Source organism: Pezoporus wallicus, unplaced genomic scaffold (genome assembly GCF_028554395.1).
Source record: "Pezoporus wallicus isolate ANWC-B61680 ecotype Strahan unplaced genomic scaffold, APGP_CSIRO_Pwel_v1 contig_2384, whole genome shotgun sequence".
Classification (NCBI taxonomy): Eukaryota; Metazoa; Chordata; class Aves; order Psittaciformes; family Psittacidae; genus Pezoporus; species Pezoporus wallicus.
In genome coordinates, this window is record NW_026640488.1 from 4,633,130 (window position 1) to 4,656,576 (window position 23,447).

The following is a 23,447-nucleotide window of genomic DNA, read 5'->3' on the forward strand; positions in this document are numbered from 1 at the left end:
CTCAAAGTAAATGTCATTAACTAGCCAAGAACAGTCTGTTACAGGCTCAAGGTAGACCCTGATCTTCTAAAAAGCTTCTATTCTGGCATAGGAAAGTACTGCCCTTAAAAAAAAAAAAAAATCTAAAATAGAAGTTTGTATATTTACCAATTTTTTTTTTTTCTGATGAAATGAAGAAAATATTAACAATCAATGAAAGGAGAAAGGAAAACTGGCCTTAGAACTGTTTTGTTAGCTGCATAGCTCAACTGTCTGCCCTTCGAGATTTGCCACCAGCGCAACAATATGCCTCAGACTAAGGATTTTCTAAGAACTTAATATACAACACTGCAACCATTATTTACTTTGTTAAAATTACTCTTCACTTTATAACCATACACAGATGATTCTAAGGAAGACTGTTCCCATGGATTTATTTTACTTTGGAGGCCTTGCATTCATACCATTCAAATCATCCCACAATTTTTCTCAAGTAACTTTAAAATACACAGTTTATTTTTTATTGCCGTTTTCTATTATAATTACTGTAGTATATTGCACAAATAAAGTATTTACCCCTGGACAAAAACCACACTTTTCATTTTGGAAATGTTTTTGATTTCAAAACCTGTCAGCATTGCAAGGGCATACGAGTCTTCCCCTCAGGACTTACAAAATTATTGGTGCCTAGAATAGTTCATTTATGGCAGTCTGCTGAGAGGAGATTTTTTTTTAATTTCTGAATTTCAGAAATGGTTGTTTGATGATAACAAAAGGCTAAGTGGATCTTGTCCAGTAGCTATTGTTCATCAGCACAAATGGTGCCTTTCTTTTGGGTACTATAATAGTCTTTGACCTTCAAATTTTTCCTAATTTTGTTCCCAATGCTTTTCATAACACTAAGAACATTTGCTTTGTATTTCTGCCTGCATCAGAAAAGGCTTTTTTCTCTTCCCTTTGCACTTGTTTATAACATCATTAAGACCAAAGCATCTTCCTGTCTAAGTACGTATTAACATCTTGGAGAACATCTTGATAATTCTCTATTTTTTAAGTGTTTATGTGTGTGTACACATATATTCATATACACATCTTTAAAAGATTTTTGTCCTCTTCACCAAATGAAACATTTAAGTGCCTTCTAAAAAAAGATAGAAATAACATTTGCTGCAGTAATGTGTGACTGTGATAATTTACCTGGGAAATACTAGTCCTGATAAGTAGTAATCCTAAGAAATAGGAGTAGGGAAAAAAAAATGGTAAAAAAAAATCATAATAAATTAAAAGACAAAGAACAGAAGGTTGTGGGGTCACTCTTATGGAAAATGAGTAATTTCAGTGTAAAACAAGATCATCACTATCAGTTCTGTTAGATGAATGAAAAGGTCAGTGCTGATGAAGAACAGAATTTGATGGCAGGTCTCATTTTCTGAAAGTATTGACTATTTTGTTTTAATTTCCCAAGGAAGAAGTTCTGGGTTTTGAAAACTTCAGGTTTCTGAGTTCTTACAGACTTGCACATTAAATATCTCATCTGTACCTTTCCAATTAGAAGAAAAAATTGTCTATAGTTAACAGGAATTCTTTGAAATTTTTTACCTTTCTGGGAGGAAAGAGGAAAATTAATATACAGATATAACTTGCCTTCAATGAAAATCAATACTATTTTTATTCTTAATTGTGTATACAGTTTAAGAATACCTTTTTAGGAAGAAAAATGGATGCCAGCAGAAGTCATATACACTTCACAGCTTTACTTGACAATATTATTATAAAGAAATATAAGTCTTCATAGATTAATTCAGAAAGGAACTTAATACTCAATTGTAAGTTCTATGAAACCAATATTTTTTAGATCTATGGGAGAGGATTTTCTTAGTAATGATAAAATTTCTGACTAGATCCTAAAATACTCTGACATAGAAGAGGGATGGATACTGCAAAGGTGTGTGTGTGTGGCTAATCCCACAAAAGGCCTGTTGTGCTTCACAAAGGTGGTAACAACTGCTGAACATTACCTGAAAGATATGAATGATCTTTTGCTATTGCTTTGTACATACCTTATAGCAGTGAACATGTTTTCTCTATTTCAATTCTCAGTCAATGATGGCCAAACATACTAAAATGATTCTTTCTCTGTCTCTCAGCACATACTGATCATTATTTGGAAAAATAAGGATATCAAGAACTTCAAGACAGACATACAACACAGAAGGAAGGAAATATAACTACTACAAGGGCTTGAAGGAATCCTGAGAAATGCTATGTTGCTAGAATAAAGGAATTTTCTCAAACTAAGATTTGTGTTCAGAGCTTGAATTTGAATAGAAAAATTTCAATTTCTAGACAGTAAGTGACAGACACAGGAATGGATACTATAAAAGAAACAGGTTTTGAGCATTAGCAAGCTTTCAGTAATGGACAATAATGGAAGCAGAGTTTCTGAGTTTACGCTACATTATATTTAATAAGATTAGCTCTAGACTCTCAAAATTTGAGTGCCACAGCTTTAATGCTGCTGAGCCAAAGTGAATGTCTTTATAAGTACCATCAAGAAAATCTACATCCTTATTGTGACAGTTTTCACTAGACCAGAAAAATCACAAATGATACAATCTTTCAAACACTTATTTGTGGGACAGATCCATGCAAGTTGTCTTCTGTAGCTCAGCTGGATAAATCATCTAAGTCCTTACAAGAAAAAGCTAAAAATTTTTGAACTAAAATCTCATATTGATAACAGAAATAGTATGCCGCCTGAAATCCTATTTCTTTTTCGAAGTTTTATTGTTTTATTTTATTACTATTTCGGTTTAAGATTTTTCTTGCAGAGCATTTAAGCCATATCTCACTAGAAATCCAGAGGAAGGAAATTAACTGTCATCGCAAATTCGTGTTGAAGAATATTTTCAAACAACCCATGTGTAAAGAACAACAGGAAAAACTTCCCAATAGCTGACCCAGATGCTACAGTGACTTCTTTAGTCATTATTTTAGATCTTGCTGGAAGAGCTGCCTTGTTTTAACATGTCACACACAGCTCTGGACTTCTTAATCACGTTTAGCGTACATTTGTAGGGATAAATCCTGAAGTTTTAGTGCACTAGTGATGCAGAAGCCTATGTCTGAGGGCTCACTCATGAAGCACTTGCAACATGTATTTATACAATACACATTTTAATTATTACAAATAGCTCTCCAGTGATTACAGTGCTGACAAGAAAATAGTCTTGAGAAATTTTAGGACAAAGGAAAGCACCTTAATTTCCAGAATTTTAGAATCCAGGAATACATGAAACCATCTGTATTATATAATAAAGGAACTTATTCTCAGCAAAAGTATATTTGCAGTGTTGGCAGAAATGTGTTTTTCCTTCTTGTACCTTGTAGAGAAGGAGAGCAATAAAAGTCAAAGAAAGGGCTAGCTATACTGACACAGTGAGCAAAAGACATTCCCAAGGATGGTCCTAAATGTCAGTAAAAGGTAGGATAGGATTAAGAAGATTTGGCACTCCAGAAAATATCATAACATCAAGGTGGGCAGATATCATATGGAATGCACAGCCAAATTTATATATGCCAAAAGAAACAGCACTAGTAGAAAATTAATAATGAAGTAGAGATAAGGACTACAAAGGTGATAAATTACATATGTCAAAACAGTCTCAAGAGATCTTTTTCTTCATTTTAAAAATGAAGTTCACATACTGTTACAGCTAAGGATATGTGAATATTCAAAACAACAGGTACTGAACTTTACCACATTTTCTTACTCTCTTTTGTTTTTTACTAGTGACCCAAATGAATGAAATATTAGACTAAACAAAAAAAAAAGCAAATTATCTGTAAAAATTATGATAAAATATTATTTTCAGAACATAAAAGCACCAGAGATGACACCTATATTGAAACTGTAAGATAATTACAGGGGAAAAAATCAGGCACATCAAGGTAAATTGCTGTGTTCTACTTTACAGATAATATGGGAATTGAGGATTTGTGGCAATGGCCCTATTAAGATGGAAATTTTGATCTTTCACCCACAAGAAAATGTTGCATGCAGTTGGGATCCCATGGAAGGAATACAGACAAAACAGTCTATCCGTGTAGATTTGGAAGTTTCCTTAAAATCTTTAGTTGTATGACCACACACAGTAAAGTATCTCAGCTTCATTAAAAACGGAAAGACAGGTTTGTAACATAACATCAAAGAGGAAAGCTTAAATGTAATGAATAAAAATAAATTCTAAATGCTTAAAAGTAGAAATGTGCAAATGAAAATTTCCAAATAATTTTTCACTATTCCAAAGTCACAGATGTAAAACACAGCACCATTCCATCTGCTATCAAGAAAATTAACTCCATCCAAGACAGACACAGCACAATTTTTTTAAGTAATTGTGCTCTGAGCAATTAAGGCAGCACTAGGATAACTTCTGATCACTGGGTACACCAAATTATGTGCCGTAATTATAGGGATCAGTTTCTTCTTATAGTTGATTACATTTTTATACATTCACTGTGTCATGTATTTTCACAGTGATACATGCTGAATTTTTAAAAGCAGACAGGTACTAGAAGACAGATACAACCATTATTTATAATAATGGTTGGTTTGGCCACCTCAGATGGAGGATTCATATTATGCCAACAGTAAATATACCTGTAATGACTTCTACACCTGAAAAAGGGAAAAAAATTTCAGTGTGAAGCACATTTGCATTTTAGCAAAACTACCTTTCACATTAGTAGAGCCAACTAGACTTACTTAAGACAGGTACTGGCCATTTCCTGGGCTAATGAGGAAAGACAAGTAGAACATAAGGAATTTTCCTTTATTGATGCTAGAACTTTTATAGTGGTACAAAGGCTGGCTGCAATCTCATGTTTTTGGTAATATCTGAAATGAATTCTCAGTTCTAAATAGCCACACCGAAGTGGAAAAAGTTTTCTGATAAAATGTTGTGGGTTGCTTTTTATTTTTTTTTGGTTTTGTCTTGTTTTGCTTTGAAAGCTGGCATTTTTAGTTTGAGAGCTTTGTGAACTCTTATTCAAGCTACTTTAAAGAAAAAGATCTGGAACATGAGATAAATAAATTGGCCAAGAAGCAATTGTATTGTATTGTTAACTGACATGGGAAAAAGCCTGCAGGATAGTTGATTCCAGAAACAAATTAGTTTTCAAGACTGATTTATCATATATATTTGTCTGTATGCATATGTACATAGAACCAGAATACCAGGTTGGAAGGGACCGCAAAGATCATCTTGTCCAACCTTTCAAGGCAAAGCATAACCTACACTAAAAGTCCCAACACCCTGTCCAATACTGGTGGAGTAAAAGTCCCCAAACCTCAAGGGTCCAATACTGGGAAATCCATCAATTCCCTGGGAAAATTATTCCACTGGCTGATTGTTCTCATTGTGAAAAATTGTAATCTTCTGCCCAACCGGATTGTCCCTGAGAGTAACTTATGCCCATTACCTGTATTTCCCATGTGACTCCTTGTAAAAAGGGAGTTTCCATCTTCTTTGTAGCTACTCTTTAAACACTTGAACATGGTGATAAAGTCTCCACTGAGCTTTCTTTACTCAAGACTGAGCAAATCCAGTTTTCTCAGCCTTACCTCATTTCCAGACTTTCCAGTCCTTTAATCATCTTTGTGGCACTTCTCTGGATCCTCTCCAGCCTGTCCACATCTTTTCTGTAGAGTGGGGACCAAAACTGAACACAACATTCCAAGTGTGGTCTGACAAGCTCCAAGTAGTGTGAGATACTGAGATCTTTATCTCAGCTGCTGATGGCCTTGATGTAACCCAGCATCCTGTTGGCTTTGTCACAGCTGCACACTGTTCACTCATATTGAGCTCTTTATCCACCAGAACCCCCAGAACCCTTTCCGCAGTGCTGCTCCAAATCAAGTAGATCCCAGCCTGTGCTGGAGTCTTATATTATGTTTTCCCAGGTGCAAGACCTTACATTTGTCTTTGTTGAACTTCATAAGGTTCTTGACAGACCACTCCTCCAGCTTATTCAGGTCATCCAACAGGGTGACTCTCTCTTCCAATGTTTCCACTTCCCTATTCAGTTTGGTACAATCCGCAAACTTGGTCAGGGTACACTTGATCCTATCTTCCAGATCACTTATAAAGATACTAAACAGAGCTGAGCTCAATATTGATCCCTAGGGGACCCCACTAGTGACAGGTTGCCAGTTTGAAAAGGAACTATTCACCACCACCATCAGGATGAGGCCTGTCAGCCATTTCCCCACCGACCACATAGAACACTAATCTAGTTCATAACGTCAGTTTCTCCAGGAGAAATGCGAGGGAAACCGCATCAAAAGCCTCACAGAAATCCAAGCAGACAATGTCCACTGCTTGTCCCACATCAACTGTGTAGGTTACTTTTGTCACAGAAGGCGACCAGTTTTGGCAAGCACAATTAGCCCCTGGTGAATCCGTGCTGGCTTCTCCCAGTCATGTGCTTCATTTGATTTGTGACAGGCCCCCAAAGGATTTGCTCCATAACCTTCCAAGGAACTGAAGTAAAACCGATGGGCTTATAATTTCCTGGATCCTCCCTTAAGCACTTCTTGCAGATGTGGCCAACATTTGCCTTCTTCCAGTCTTCTGGGACATCCCCTGTGCAGTTTCACGATGACATCAGCCAGACACCCTTGGGAGGATATTGTTAAGGAACATTGATTTGTAGAGGTCAAGCTCCTGTTCACATACCAAGTCTTCCTTCACTGATGGTGGGTCTGCATTTGCAATAACCTGGGTTTTTGATCCCAAGCCATGGGGCCCAACAATGCTGGTAAAGACAGAGGTGAAGAAAGCGTTGAGAACCTCTGGCATTTCAGCCTTGAAGGAGGCTAATTCACCTCACCTGTCTAACAGCAGGCCAGTATTTTCCTTCTGTTTCTGCTTCTTGTTTACATACTTGAGAAACCCTTTCTGGTAGTTTTGACATCTCCGGTAAATTTCAATTCGAGCTGAGCTTCTGCTTTTCTAAACGCATCTCTGCATGCCCTTGTAGTTCTCAATGGGTATGCAACTGTTTTTCCATCAATGGTATGTTTCTCTTCCTAAGCACTAAAAAGCTCGCAGTTTAGCCAAGAGGGTATCATGCTCCACCTACTTCCCTTACCTTTAAAGGGGATGAACTGTTCCTGAGCTTCCAGGAGAGCATTCTTGAAAATCCCCTCACTCACCAGCTCCTTCATCCTCCATGGAAACTTCCCATGGAATCCCTCTCAAATGAGCTCTGGGAGTGCTGAAGTCTGCTCTTCTAAAATTTAAAACCTTTGTCTTAGTAGTAACCTTCAGTATTGCTTATTTAAAATTAATGAGTTTTCCATTTTTTACTAGCTTATTTTCTATCCAAATCAGTTCTCTAGCCTGATTCCTCACAGAGGCCCCAAAATGGTTTCACTAGCACACATGAAAAGCAACAGAGAGAGAGAATACTTTGAATTCTGTCACCGCAGGATGGGGGGATACATAAACATAGAGCCTTAACTTCAATTCAGTATTCTACTCTAGATTCTTGTGCAAGTTTTCATATCATAAGTTAATGAAAACAGTGTTTAAATAAAAAAGTTTAAATGGCAACTGCAATTGAAGTAGCATAATAATAACCTCCCCAAAAAGACATATTGGCTCTATTTTAAAAGCTGCTGCATCTTTGACTAATGCCAAAAGGATACCCTCAAAATGCAAGCAGAAATTTAATGAAAAGTATATTCACAACTCCATCTCCTTCAGACTCCAATAATCAATCTATATTGAGAAGTGAAACATAATCCTCAAACACCACTGTGAGAAAAAGAAATTACTTAAAATGCTTGTCAGCTGCATTTGAACAATTAATTTAAGAACTCATCACAAAAGAAATTCATATGTAGACATGTAGTGTTCTAGTTGCAAAATACATAACACATTTTTAGTCACTCCCTTTATAAAACTATAAATGAGTTCTTAAATTTACACCTGAATTAAATAAACTTCTTCCATGAACACTATGTAGTAAATTCAAGAAACATAAAGGAAGGTATTTTGTCAATAGCTCTGATCATAATCCAGGTGTCCTCTCATACTTTGAAGTGAAAGTATCTGAGAAAGAGTATTTTTCAACTCCCAAACACAATTAAGGAGCTTTTTGTTCATTATCACAGTTTTTTATTTACAAAAGGAATGCTTTCCTCTCATTTTGTAGATACAAAGAGCAACATTCAGGTGTCAAGGATAACACCTGATTCACCTCAGAATATTCACAGAGGCTCATCTTAAAACTGCACCATTCAACAATTTTACTAGATCCACAAGCAAACTAACTGTCCTGGGTTCAGCAGTAGCAGTCATTTTTCTCCTTCTTAGTAGCTGGTGCAGTGCTGTGGTTTTGAATTTCAGCCTGGAAACAGCGCTGATAACACTGATGATTTTAGTTGTTGCTTAGTAATGTTTACTCTGACCAAGGACTTTCTGAGCCTCATGCTCTGCCAGGGAGGAGGGGAAGCTGGGAGGAAGCAGAGACAGGACACCTGACCCAAACTGACCAAAGAAGCATTCCATACCACAGCACATCATGCCCAGGATGTAGAACTGGGGGCAGTTACCCAGAAGGGCTATATCACTGCTTGGGTTAGGCTCGGTATCTGTTGGCGGGTGGTGAGCGGCTGTATTCTCTTCCCTTGTTGTTTCCCTTATCATTATTATTATTGGTGGTAGCAGCAGTGGTTTGTGTTATACCTTAGTTACTGGACTGCTCTTATCTCAACCCGTGGGAGTTACATTCTTTCAATTCTCCTCCCCATCGCTGCGGGAGTGGGGGGGAGGAAGAAGGTGGAGTGAGAGAGCCCAGATGCGTGGCTGGGTATAAACCATGACAGTTCTTTTTGTTGCCCAGTGTAGGGCACAAAGGGGCGAGATAATGACAGATCTGACCAGAGTCTAATTGTATTTGTGATAAGCATTCATTGTTTCGGATTAATAGTCACTCGTCGCAATGCTGATTTATTGGCTCTCAAAGTTGTTGCTCTTGATCTCACAGTTTCAGCATGTCTTACAGCTGGTATTTGCTGTGTTAGTGTTTATCAGCTGGGGGCCTTGGGCTAAGGTTCTTGTTTCATTGTACTTTATGGTAATAACTTGTAATACAATAGAATCATTTATCATGAAACTGATCTGGCTCGCGTTCCCAGTGTGGTCACCACCTCTATATTTTGGGAGGTATATAATAGAAGGGTTTAGCAATTACACATCTTTTTCTCCCCTCCTCCGGTGGTCAGCGTATGAGGGAGACATTCCTACACACCCCTGCAACAAGTACAGCAGCTACTCAAACTGACCGCAGCAGACAGCATACCTACTCCAGCTCCAAGCACAGCAGTTACACCAACCCCAGCGACAAGTACAGCAGCTACTCAAACTCCGACTGCAGCAGACAGCGCAGCTGCTCCAACTCCAAGGACAGCAACTACACCAACCCCAGCAACAAGTACAGCAGCTACTCAAACTCCAACTGCAGCAGACAGCGCAGGTACTCCAGCTCCAAGCACAGCAGCTACACCAGCCCCAGTGACAAGTACAGCAGCACCATTTGAGAGTTCTGAAGGTTTTGAATGGCCTTTGGGTACCCTTGAGACCTGTTTGCTGATTGTGATGGGGATCAGCATGTTGGCACACATACAGAGTGTGTTTTATCCATGACCATTTTGTCTGATCTTGAAAGTTAAGTGGAGTCAGGTTTGGGTCTTGCCTAGGATTAGACAACAATATAAAAGGACTAAGAGATTTTCCCCAAGGCTGGACAGTCATGAGTGGCAGGGCATGTGGGACAGTATGAGCAAGTATCTAGTCCACTGGGCCCCTCCAGTGCTCTGGAAGTGTCAGAGATGGAAGGCAGCTGTATGGAGTCCCCAGTAACAAGTTGCAGAAACTGCTGAAGGGGAGGGTGAATTATTTTGAGCCTGGTGGGCCCATGGCACTTCAGGCCATCAGAGCAGAGATGCAACATAGAGATGGACTCATGATCGAGGGGTGGACTTAACAATGGACACTATTGCCCAGGTTATTCACGAATGTGAAATGTGCTGCAATTAAACAAGCTAAATGGTTAAAGCCTCTTTGGTATGGAGGATGATGGCTGAAGTACAAATATGGGGAGGCCTGGCAAACTGACTACATCACACTCTCTTTCATGCTCTGAAAAACTGCTACAAGAATTGGAGCCCAACATCATGGACTGAATGGACTCAGCAGCTTTATAGGGATTGGTCCATGGAATGGTCTCTCTCTCTGTGTATGCATATATATGTATATATATAAGAGTGATGGTATATTGAAAATGTGGGATCTGAACATGATGTGAATGGTATGGAATAAGGGGTGGATACAGTCCTGGGTTCAGCAGTAGCAGTCATTTTTCTCCTTCCTAGTAGCTGGTGCAGTGCTGTGGTTTTGACTTTCAGCCTGGGAACAGTGCTGATAACACTGATGTTTTTAGTCGGTGCTCAGTAATGTTTACTCTGACCAAGGACTTTCAGAGTATCATGCTCTGCCAGGGAGGAGGGGAAGCCGGGAGGAAGCAGAGACAGGATCCTGACCCAAACTAGCCAAAAAGGTATTCCATACCACAGTGCATCATGCCCAGGATGGGCAGTTACCCAGAAGGGCTGGATCACTGCTTGGGTCGGGCTGGGTATCAGTCGGTGGGTGGTGAGCAGCTGTATTCTCTTCCCTTGTTATTTCCCTTATCATTATTATTATTGGTGGTAGCAGTAGTGGCTTTCTGTTATACCTTAGTTACTGGGCTGTTCATATCTCAACCTGTGGGAGTTACATTCTTTCGATTCCCCTCCCCATCCCTCTGGGAGCGGGGGTGGGGAGCAGGAAGAGGGGGGAGTGAGAAAGCCAGCTGCATGGCTGGGCTTAAACCACAACACTAACAAATGGCCCATACTGCTTTTGACAGTATCTGTAGAACTAGTCTTGAAAACAGGCCAGTCCTGAAAACGGTCTCTCCACAAAATTACAGACACTGCAGCTATTTCTTTAATGTGTTTATTCGTAAATCAGAAATGTACAAGAAAAGATTTAAAGATTTACTTAATTTCTCTTGCTTTTCAGAACCTCCCTGGTCAACGAACTCAGATCAAACACAGTCCCTCTCCTCATAAAAAGTGTTCCAAGATTATCCTCTCAGGTATACCTATATAAATCTTTGCAGCCTTCTGTAGGGCTCCATACAGGACCACTTAGTTCAATTTTGTCTGGTTTTAACTACAAAGAAGTATTCTGCTAGTGAACAAGATTAACATCCTTAACATTTGTAACAAAGACAGTCACTGGTCTCTATGACATCTGAAGTTTAATGAGCATCGCTTCAGTTTTGAATTGTGTCATTACTCACACATTACACTTAAAGCACCATAGCTGCAGAACCTCAACAAGAAGGGAGGTTAAAACAAAGAGTAACTTATGTGAGTTGCACAGGTAAAATGCAAGATAGGTGTGAAACTAAAGAACTGGGAGTTGTCTGATACCTATATGCCTTCAGAGTGAGCATAATCATGGCTCAGTTTCTAGAACTATCTCAACCAATACTAAAACTAGACACCTGGCTCAGGTATGTATTCACATCAGACCATCTGCTTAATCCATTTCTGCAGAAGTTGATCTAAGACCTTTACACCAGTAATTTGTTTTTACACAACTATTTTAGCATTCTCAAGCTACATTTCCTTCCCTTTTAGTCTGTTGAAAATACTGCAGAATCACTTCCATTACCCAAAGATTCTATCAGCTAAGGACCAAGAACAATATTTGTTCACTAATCAGAGAGAAACCTGAAGTTTAACTCATGAATCTAAGGCTGGAAACCAAAGCTTAAATTCTCCACAAAACATAATTTTGCCGAATTCTCAGTGGGATAAAGAAAAACAGTAGGCTATGGCATATAATTCTGGTACTGGAAAGTCTTGTGACAATCCATATAAAATCAATTCACAGCTGTAAACATTTTCCTTGGCTTTCCTTAATTTTGTATCATCTTGCTAGTATAATAAAAAAAAATTATTCTATTCACAGAATTATCCAAGTACAAAACATCTATTCTTTTCTAAAATGGTCTAACAAACATATGGTACAGCTTTTAGATGATACTTTCAACACATACTTCAGATGGTATCAACACTTGCAGATAGTCGTACCTCTATAGCTATCAAGTCCACTCAATCCACTATATTGAACAAACAGCTATCTATAAAGGCTGGCAAGAGGCATAGAACCACACATGTACTGCAAGGTCAGAAACAATCACAGATTTCGATGCACTAAAAAAAATTTTTATTTTAGTTGCATCTTAATGTAAAAAAAAAAATAATTTTAATTTCTTAACACTGTTTAAACTGAATTCTCAATATTTCATTCTTCATATTCCCTCTGTAACAAAGATGATGTAAAACGCACTATTTAAAGTAAAAAAAAAAGTAGGAAAATACTTTTTTTAGTGTCTCCCCTCCATTTTTTCTAGAAGTTCTTATGAATATCTTTTTCACAGGCAAGCATTCATTGATCAGAAGGGTCTTTCTTTGGGGGGCAAAAGAGAGGGAAAAGAATGACTGCAAAGTTTTCATTAAGCACTACTCTCATGAAGAAACAATTTAGATTGGCAGACTGCAGAGTGAAACCTCTAACACAGATGGATCTCCTTCATGTGCTGTAGGAGTCCACAATCATCATTAGAAATTGTAGTTACTTTCTAGATCCTCTGCTTTCTTGATTCTCTGCCTTCCCTGGTACTACAGAGCTCTTTTCTCCAAATCCACAAGCTTCCAAGTTATTTCCCCTGTGGTACTATATATGATTATAGCTTGATGACCAAGAACTGTTTCAAACTTTCCACTCCTCTAATATTATTGACTGAATTTCTAAAATGTTAAATTGCCCCTAATGTTTGAGCTAAATCATACTATGTGAAAAATTCAGCCCCCAGATGAACTCTACCTCTATTGCTGACACTTTGTCTACAGTTGACTTGACATTTAACATTTCCATTGTTTAAGTTGCAAACCACTGAACAGAAAGTTCTGCCTGATTATGTGGATTTTTGAAGCAAAATAATATTTTCTGTTTGCTTATTTGCATAGAGATACTGAAAAATCTTTCACAGTCCTTCAGCTACTTCACACCTCTGTAGGGGCTTAAACTCTGGAATGAAGCATGAATTTACTGAATCACCAACCCACATGGGTTTCATTTAGGAAGGTTCACAAGAATGCATTGGTAGCACATTCCAATTACCTCTTAGAGAAAAGCTTATGGCTTGGACTGGTTTGTTCAAAGACAAATAAATAAGTATAATTTTAGAAAGACTGTTTCCCCTATTATTATACACAATGGAGAATTAAAAGAGAGTAAAAACTCAAACTGAGAAAATTGTAACTCTATTCAGATCCTGAGCCATCTCATCAGTGAGTTGATTGCTCATTCTTTGACTTGTTAGGTCAGGTAACTATATGACATTTAAAATATTTGCTGAAGGATTAAACCACCTAAAAAGTTAAGAGTTGCTCTATTGCAGTGAGTTCATTTAATATTGCTTTTAAAACTTTTTACAGCAGTGTAATGACAGACCTTAATTTATTCCAATTATCTTTTGTTCACTTTGATTTATGAACAGTAGAGCTGAAATAATCAGCTCCATTGCTCTTCAGACTTCCAAGAATATATTTCATGAGTATTGTACAAGTCATCTTTTTGCAGCCATCACAAATACTAATTGCAAATGTCTATTTTTATGATAAGGAATGGTATTAGCAGACAATTAAGGACAAGATCATTGGTTGCTCTAAACTGCTTTGGCACAAAAAATAGTTCACTGAATAAATTTTTCTCAGCCAACGTACAAGGCCAAATATTGAAAATATGTATACTAAATTCTTAAAAGGTACACCTACAAAAAGAATAATCTTCAGTAATAACTGAAACAAACACCCCAAAACTAAACTAAACTAAACAAAACAAAACAAAACAAAACAACAAAGAAACCCAACCTTGGGATTTCTACCATTTACTACAGATTAATAGATCTCGTCCTGTCTACTTTTGATGATTCATCACAGTTGTTCAGATCATTAATGTTGTGCTTGCTGATCATCAATCCAAAAAGTTATTTCCCCTGATTCCAGCTGTACTATAAGTACAACCAATTACTGCCTTAGCCTGCAGTAGGAAAAGTCTGGGAAAATTATTTATTTTTTCTTGAGATCAATTATTCTTTAACTCAGACCAAATTTTTTAGTACCTTTTCAAATGTCTGACCTGGTGCAAGTGCATCCTAAATTACCTGCTGCCCAAGACAGCATTAAAATGTGTAGAGTTTCCCTTTTTTAATAACGGGCAGCCCATTTCCATTGTCCTATATAAAAACAACAAACCTAGATAAAGCAGATGTATAGTGCCATCACTTCTTACATAAAACTAAATTGCAACAAGTTTTAAGCACATACATATTATCACTAAGTAACACTTTAGATATTCTTAAAAAGAAAAAACTTAATGACCCACCACTGCTTTAAATTATTCACCCTTATTTCTGTTCCTACATGTCACCGTCTACTTATCTTTACCTTCTGTCTCGTTCTTAACAGTGATTAAAGAGCAACTGATTGGACAGAATACACAGTAGATGGTGATACACTGTAGACAGTAGTAGCTATTTTGCGTTAACAGTATTATGAAACTTAATTCATACTTTTAAGTGGTATTTCTTTTTTGCTTAGAAATGCCTTTTTTTCAAACAGAAATTTGGTTCTGGATGCTAATTTTGTAAGCCATGCACACTTTGTCTTCTGCTCCATCATTCAAAATTTTACTTTACAGGTGACAAATACACCTAGTTACAGAAAGGTTTCATTTTTCTGAAAGGGCTGGTGTTGCATGGTCAAAGGGAACTGACATCTAACAAAGAGTAAATAGGGCCCTTGAGCAGTTAAATATACCAGCTAACTCAGCCAGTGGGGTTATTTCCCTTTTAGCTGTTTTTCGTGATTCACATTCATAAAATGCTCCCCTGGCTGGTATATACACCAAAGAGTAATAAGCTCAAGCTTTATGTTTGTTGCATGACATCCCTAACAAACACATGCTGTTATTGAGCATTTTTATTGTTGGCTGGTGACAAGTTGGATTTAACAGACAGTTTCTATGTTGTTACTAACTTGATGAATACAGGCAATTTAAAACCTGTCCTGACATACTGCTCACACAGTTCATTTTTATTTAAACAAAAAAATCAAAGTACTTGAAGGCCAGAAATTTTATCTAAGACAAATTCTTTAATGACTAACTTCACATGAATATCTCTTGAAATAAAACATAAAAAATAAAAATACAGTATTTGTCTACGTAGCATGTTTGGAGTTTTTTGTTGTGGGGCTAGTTTGTTTTTTGTTTGTTTTCTAGAAAAGGCATGCAGAATTAGCATTCTAGAAAACTAAAATATTGCATTCCAAGTAAGCTCTAACTGCTGGTGAATTTATTTTGTTGGTTAAACTCCCCAAATCTATGGTTTTAGCATTGGCTTTTATGAAGGCTTTTTGTCAGACTTTAAAAATTTTCTTTTGGTCATTATCTGGCATATGAATTTAAAAAGAAAAAAAAAACCAAAACAACAGAACCAAGAAAAAGACAAAAAATCACAAGATGACCATACTAGGCCTGAATTGATGTACATGTTCATGTTTATTACATAGCTGCCGCCACTTATTTAATTTTTTCTTTTACTGTTTAGTTGAATTTCATATCCCTTTTTTATTTCAGTGTGTTCTCTTATTCTTCAATTCTTTTTTCTCCTAAGTTCCATATATGACAGGTGAAATTACTCATCAGCTGAAGGCAATTGTGACTATTTAGGCAAAATATCAACTTAAAATCATTTGAATTAGATGAATTCTTCACTTGCTTTGGACTGGGCCTATTTTTCTTTTCCCAGTCCTGTTTCTCCTTATTGTATGATGTTTATCCCTATCCACGGTTGTTTTTTTTTTTTTCCTTCCTTTCTCCTCTATTTACATGAAAAGGCACCTAAATGTCAGTTCTGTTGGGGTAGGATCTCTAGTACTTGATAGTTTATGAAACAGTCACTTTTTTTCTCTCAAGGCATACCTGTTCCAAATGTAGCAGAATTATTTAACGCTCTTATACAGCTGAGTGTGAGGATGGTTGATTACTTCAGGGACATAACATGCATTTTATCTACTCAAGACATGTGGCAGTAATGGTACATAGAGTCAATTTCTATTCAGCCATATTAATTTAAATATTCCTTTTTAAATTGCATATGGCTGATTGCTAATTTACTTGTTATTTAAGTGTTTTGTAGAATATATATACATTAAAAAAATCTTCCATCAACAGTCTCTTTAGGAGAAGCCAAATGATTTTGATACAGCAGACTAGATTCATCAGTCATGTACAGAGTAAATCCTAGAACTGACAGTAAATTAATCTTAAATTGCATCTTTTCACATTTAACACACTACCACTCACTACAATCAGAAACTGTATCTTTTTTAATGGAGATACATATTTACATATGTAAGTTGAGATTTCATCTAAAAGTGAATGATGTCTCATAACTGTAGAACAGTTAAGATCATCCTAATGAAAGCATTTCTATAGAAACTTGAAGTTGGAAGAGCAGAATAAACAACTGAGTTAATTATTTACAGAGGTGTTTTGAGGCTAAAATGGGTCTGTTTCAGCTTGCAAAGAATTTAACAGTCCTAAACATACAAAGTGCTAATACATATTAATGCAATATTCAGATGCAAAAAACCTAGACTGCAGAATTTTTCAGTGCCTACAGGTAGAAATGTTACAGGAAAAATATGAAAATAAAATTATATTTCACATTCTTACTAATGTATTTTGAGCCCTTGGGGAGAACTTGAAAAGGTTTCTTCTGCCTGTATTAAGTATTGCCTTCTTTACCGCACATTCTCTTTCTCTGTCCTGTATGTCTTTTAAAATTCAGGTGGTCACTTTGTTCTATTCTTCCATACTTAAGAGTATTTCTATCACAGTCAGAACTTCTTTGTTCTGGCTGTGACAGAAAAGATAGTTCTACATTAACTGAGAAAAAGACTTAAATTCACAAGAATTTACAGTGTTTCCTGGCATGGATTACAATATGAACCATTTTAACATCATATACTCAGCACCCATGTAATAAGACCAATTATATTCACGCATCTAAAGACAGTTCATGTTGCATGTTCAGTCATGGTCTGTTTTAAAAACAGAAAGCCTGATAAGTAAAAGCAACCAAACCAAACCGAAAAACAACACCCCCCCCCCAAACCTCCTCCCTTGCCCCCCCCCCCCCCCCCCAAAGAAAACACAAACAAACAAACAATCCCCCCCAAACAAATAGAAACAACAGAATGTGCAGGAAAATCCAGTTCATGAAGAGTTATGTTGCATCACAAGTCCTTTCAAAACTCAGAAAGTGGTTGGGTTTTTTTTTTCTGTTTTTTTTTTAATCATGAGAATAACTCCAATACAACATACATGCAATACAATATGGCAACTGCTCTGAGCAGTAGTGGAAATTAGTAAATATTATTTACAAATTAAGATTTATGCTCCTAAATTAGGGAATTACCGGACTATTAAAAGTTATCAATTCCTTGGGAATACTCCAGATGATATTACATCTCAATTTTAGCATGTGGAGCAGTGGAACTTCTGAATATTTTCAGAGGCAATAAAGAAAAACTCTACCAAATGTGTTTATTTTGACATCTAGCATGTTTTCAATAAAACTCTCATTTAGTTTGTTTATGAAGACAAGTGTTCCAAAGCAATACTGAAGTAGGTGACATAGTCTCAGATTTTCAAGGTTTTAAAATTATATTTTCTTTGGAGATAATGTTATAGTTCATTTGAAAGTTGATTATAATTCAGCAAAAACTTACCTTATATGGGTAATGATGAGGGTTGTGGCTGGAATGAAAAAGTCATCCACTCTGTCAAACTGCTTTCCCACTGGCTGAGTATGGATTATGTGATGAGAAACACTCCCACTGGCTTGTGTTATCACCTACATAAGTAACATCATTATAAACAATAGAAATACTCTTTCAAAATTTAATCTCTATCCAACTAAATGAATACAGTATTACTTCTGTATTCCATCTCTTCTATTACCCTTTAGTTACGTTTAGGATTTTTGTTGTTGGGTTTTTTTTTTTGTTTTTGGGTGGTTTTTTTTTTGACACTAGATCCCACAGTGAGTCTAAATTTCTTAAGCACTTCAGCCAGAGTGAAAAAATAAGGTGTTATCAACTGATCCACAGGAAGTTATAGCTATGCACACTCCTTGTCAGTCATGAGGTAATTCAACATAGCACAGACGTATTTCAGAAGCAGAAGTTTAATTGACTTCACACACTCCTTATGTTGTTATGAACTAATTTTCCTCGAATCCCCAGTCTTGGAGCTTCTCTGAGGTAAATGTTTATGCGTGAATGAAAGACAATTCCACATAATAACCACTATGATATATCCACACACATGCACTTAAAAGTGAACTAAAATAAAAATAAAAAGAAAATAACAGGTTATCTATACTGTAAGGAAAAATGCGAGTGAAGATGATCAGTCATTTTAAACCAGGTAAGACAGACTCAATTATCAATCCTTTTCTGGGGAAGACTAATGGCTAAACTCCTGCAAATTACCTTGCATACTCCCTAAGAGCCTGTAGGTGCTAAAAAGGTGGTTTAGAATGTTACTCATTCTTTCTGCTTAAGCCCTGTGTTTGAATTTCTCTTATTCTTTATCTTATACATATTTGAAAATACATAAGCATTTCTAAAGAAAAGAAAAATATGTTAAAATGAAAAGGAATTTTGAAATTATGACATAAAGACAATCACCATATTTTCAGGGCATTACTTTAAATAAGGAACATAAAGCAGGGGAAAAGTAGGAATGAAAGATCAGCTTCTTGAAACATTTGGTTAGTGACTGTCCCTAGGCTTGCCACTGCTTAGAGGTATGGTAAAAGTAAAGGTTTTTAACATATTACATCAAAAAAAGTAATAAAAAAAGATGGAACTTGTCAACTTCAGAGTATCAATACATTTTTAGTGAAACAGGAATATGCCTAAAATCCAGTTTATCCTATAATTAGGGACACAAACACCATAAACAGCAATAGATTTCTCTCAAAAGACCGGCACGTACAAAACATGCTGCTGCTTTTACTCTGTTTCTTACCCTTCTATCAATTTAGCATTGTCACTTCTGAGTAAGAGTGCTGAAAATTATCTCTATCTTTTTTTAGCAGTCAGTTGTGTTTTCCAGTTACCTGAAATCATTTCACTTCCCCTCCTGGGGTCATGATAATAACACTTTAAGGCAAACATGCAAAACATTGCAATTACACAAAGGTTCAGTTTGTCCAGATTACCTTGCATATAATTATTTTAATCACCTCACCTGCAAAGTTGGTGAATTCTTTTCCATGTTTCCCCAGCTTAGCACCCAGACTTGATCATGAGATTTATCATAGTGTAGCTTCACTGGAACAGGATCTGTACTTACTGCCTGAAGCATCACAAAAATAAAAATCCTTAGTTCCTGCCATATTTTCAGAAGACAAATAATATACATGCTTGAATTAAAATGATGACTGGACATGCACTTCTTGTCGTATTTAAAAATTACATTGTCAGTTGTTGAAACAGACTTCTGATTAATTCAAAGTTACTGAACTGCTGATAAAGTGGGTTTTATTAATTACATGCTCTAACATTTGGCACCAAAATTACGTTACACTGAAGTTATTAAGAAGCTGAAAACAAAGGTTTTAAATCAAGTAGAAAAGTACTTTTCTTCTTTCTCTACCATCACTCTCACTTTAGCCATACAAGTTTAAAAACTACTTTAATTATTGAAAATGGCTATGAAGGATAGAGTATTTTCAAGTGACATACTGAACTCAATTACACAGTCCTGTATAAAACCAACACAACGTTGCTACACCCAAAGCTTCTGATTTCTGCTGAACTGGGTAAATTTTCCTGAAGTTGGAAAGATTGTTTTCATGGTTTTTCCAATTACGGTTGCTACTTTTGGTAGACTTGTGATCAGAGTCTTTTCACTACAACCTTGAGCACTGACTCTTGAGACCAGAAACTTTTTGAAGACAGTTAAGCTTTACACTTCCTTTTTCCAAGAAGAACTAAAGATTTCAGAGGTGTGAAATGAGACGACAATGTATTTGATTAATAGACATTCTGCATGAGCTAAACAACTGGGGGGATTGCTTTTCTATTTTCATCATTAGAGCAGAAAAAATAGGCAGGAATTGTTCTTTAGTCTCACCATTATGGAAGTGTAAAGTACAGCTTGTTTATCAGTTTGTCAAGGAGAGTACCAGCTGGCTAATTAAGTGAACCTAATTTAAACTAATGATGTAGATCCTCAAGATAATGCACTAATGGCTGGCTGAGACTGCTGATGATACTTAAGTGTATTCCTGAGGCGTTGCAAGCCACAGCTTCATCTAGGCAGAATTTGGTTTTCCCTTTGAAAATGGAAAATGAAGCCAGGTTACTCACGGGCTCATTTAAAATCATAAAGATACCCCTTCAAAAAGGTTATTTGTGTTTGATAACATTTTTCTGCTGCAGGCTAGAAGACAAGTTGTCTAAAATAATACTTGTGCTGTTGTACAGCTAATTTGTTCAGGTGTGTCAAATTTCCTTTTGGCTTCCCCAGGCAAAAGGTCTGACCCATACATGTTCTGCTGAGTGAGTGCCAGCTGTATTCAGGGTCTGGGCCCTGGCATTGCCTGGAGGAGGAGAAGGAATTGCCTTCAGAGTCAGACATGGGTAATTTAGCTCCCAAGAGATGAGCCGGAGGCAGAAAGGAGCTGAGCAACTTAGAAGCAGGCTTTCACAGCTGTTTCTACCTAGCCAGCCTGATCTGTCAGCCGCACAGTGTGGACTGACCAATGATGAGCTCTGCTTGCTTCAGCATGCCTCTAAATCATTCCTGTTAAGGTGTGCTGCTAAACAATACTGAACAATCGCAGGTGACAGTGCTTGCTCTCAAGAATTTACAAATGAAAGCAATTATTTCTCTCAACTTTATATAATGAGAATTACCTAGCTAAATCGAAAAGTCTACATGTATCACTTTAAAGATACACCATCCACGTTTCCAAAAAAATTTCAATTTATTCTGCTATAGAATCTTCTTTAAGTACTTATTTTGATAGAAATAATTGTCAGAAATAAGTCATTCTCAACTCTAGTTGTTACCTATGTGCATACATCATCTACGTTAACTTTCACAGCAGAAAAAAATAAATATACACACTAGTACACCAGAGAAAACAGGACAGTAAACAAAACCAAATCAACATTATTTTTACACAGTTACACAACCTAAAGTCCTTTCAAATATGTTTTTTAGTTGTCTTAGGATTTTTTGCACCTTGACAGAATTTTTATAAGACTGATGCTCACTTCCAAAATATGGAGTTTTCTTCACATTTGTTCCTGCTAGAGTATGGATTTTTAAGAACTTGGTTTTACAGAGCAGGTAGGTGGTTTCTTCTTTAAGATAATAGACTAGAAAGAGTTAAAATGTAAATGATATATTCTGTAGTAACATGACAAAGAAAAGGCAGTCTAGTAAGCAAAATGCTCTCATTTCTGAACAGCTTAGCATCTATTTTCCAAAAATCAATTGCATTTTGATTCTTCTTCTGTGCTAAGCAGTACTGTAAGTAATGAAAATAGACTGATCTGAGAAATTAAACTCCCTTCCTTGCTTCCTGTTTGTATGAATGTTTATATATGTGCATATGAAATGAGCAGAGCAACATTTAATGATTAGAAAAATCCTTGCTGCTTGCAAAAACAAACCAAAGTCAAAAATAAATGCTTGTTGTTAAAATACAAGGAAGAAAGGGCCATGCTTGTTGTAAAAAATGCTGAACGAAGTATCTCTTGACTTGTCTTTAAAATACAAATTAGACTTCAATTCAAAAAGCCATCTGTGAATCAGAAGCAAGTATAGTTTTTTACGGTTTTATACTATGCATAAACGATTGTAAAGGTTTTATATTATCCTGATTTGTTTCGTTTGCAACTACTTTTACTTGTCTTTGGGTTTTGTTTGTTTGTTTTTTTGTTTAATTAAGGTTCAAGTATGGCTTGTAAGTTTAGTATGGTTAAGCCAGACACTGAGCAAGTCTCACAGTAAATAATATTCAGGTCAGTAACAAATTGCAGAAATTCTCTTCAGGTGCCCAAAAGTGACAGTAACACTTGGTTTAATTTACTTATCCTAATCACCTGTTGTCATGTTGTCTTACCTTACCCTTAGTCATATTGTCTTACCAAATGTCTATATTGTGAAATGGAAAGATAATTTATCATTAATATCTAAACATCCTAGAACTGTCAAAACTGAGACTTTCATTCCTGCAAAAGGTTTCCACAGATGGGATAAATTTCATTCTACAGTTCCCTAAGTTCATGATTTGAATATTATTAAATTAATGAAAACCAGTGCTTTTCTATCCCTCAAAATAAAATTTCTTTGAAAGTGAAAGTTCAGGGTTTTTTTCTGTATTAGCATGAACACTTGTGGAGTATCAGGAACACAGATTTAGTGCACAAATCTCCATGTAACACCTAGTCATTCTGTATGGCTGCTTCTCAGCTCATTAGAAAACTTGAATATTCATATGATAGAACAGCAACCTATTTAACTCCATCCAAAACCTGGATAATCTCTTTGCATAATTCAGGGAGACGGGATGTACTTTTATTAGTGACTAATATATTGAATTTTATTTTAAATCAACATATCATCATAATGAGTATCTCTAAATATTCAGCTAATGGTAAAGCACTCTGTAAAATAATAAGTAATGAATCTGAAGGCAAATTAGAAGAGTCTATAAATCAAACTACTACTAAATTTTAAAGAACATTAAATTTTTCTAATATTTGTCAGTCAGCTCCAAAGGCACTGAAGTCTAAATACTAATAAATGCAATTAGATTGGTATTTCATCCATTGTATGGAGGAAGTCAAGATGACACATGAATGTCAGCCAGAGACCAGGGGAACCATTGTCAGAGATTCCAGTCCTTCAATTCTATAGATTGCAGAAAGTTTTTTTAGTCTTCCTTCCTTCAGAAATACATTGAATTGACTGTAAAAAAAAAGTTTTGTTTTCAGAAAATGAAATTCATTACCTCCTCAATTCATGTCTACTTTGATATGCAAAGGCCAATTTAACAACTAGGAGGCAAAAGAACAAAAAAAACCCAAACTTCCATTTTTACTTTTTTACATAAAACATTTTATCAGTCCCTATCGACATTTGGATAGGTCAAGTTTTGAGGAAGCTCTCTACTGAGCCAGA

At 36.3% G+C, this 23,447-nt stretch overlaps 1 protein-coding gene across 5 annotated transcripts in view; it reads right to left on the reverse strand.

Annotated features, from left to right (window-relative positions):
* Nucleotides 1-23,447, reverse strand: part of FSTL5 (follistatin like 5) — a 318,360-nt gene that overhangs the window by 15,275 nt on the left and 279,638 nt on the right. For all 5 annotated transcript variants that reach the window (XM_057419057.1, XM_057419061.1, XM_057419058.1 and 2 more), the window contains 2 exons: nt 19,497-19,604; nt 17,969-18,093 (listed from right to left, as the gene is read on the reverse strand). In XM_057419057.1, coding sequence (XP_057275040.1) covers nt 17,969-18,093; nt 19,497-19,604 — 233 coding nt within the window. The remainder of the gene's footprint in view (nt 1-17,968; nt 18,094-19,496; nt 19,605-23,447) is intronic.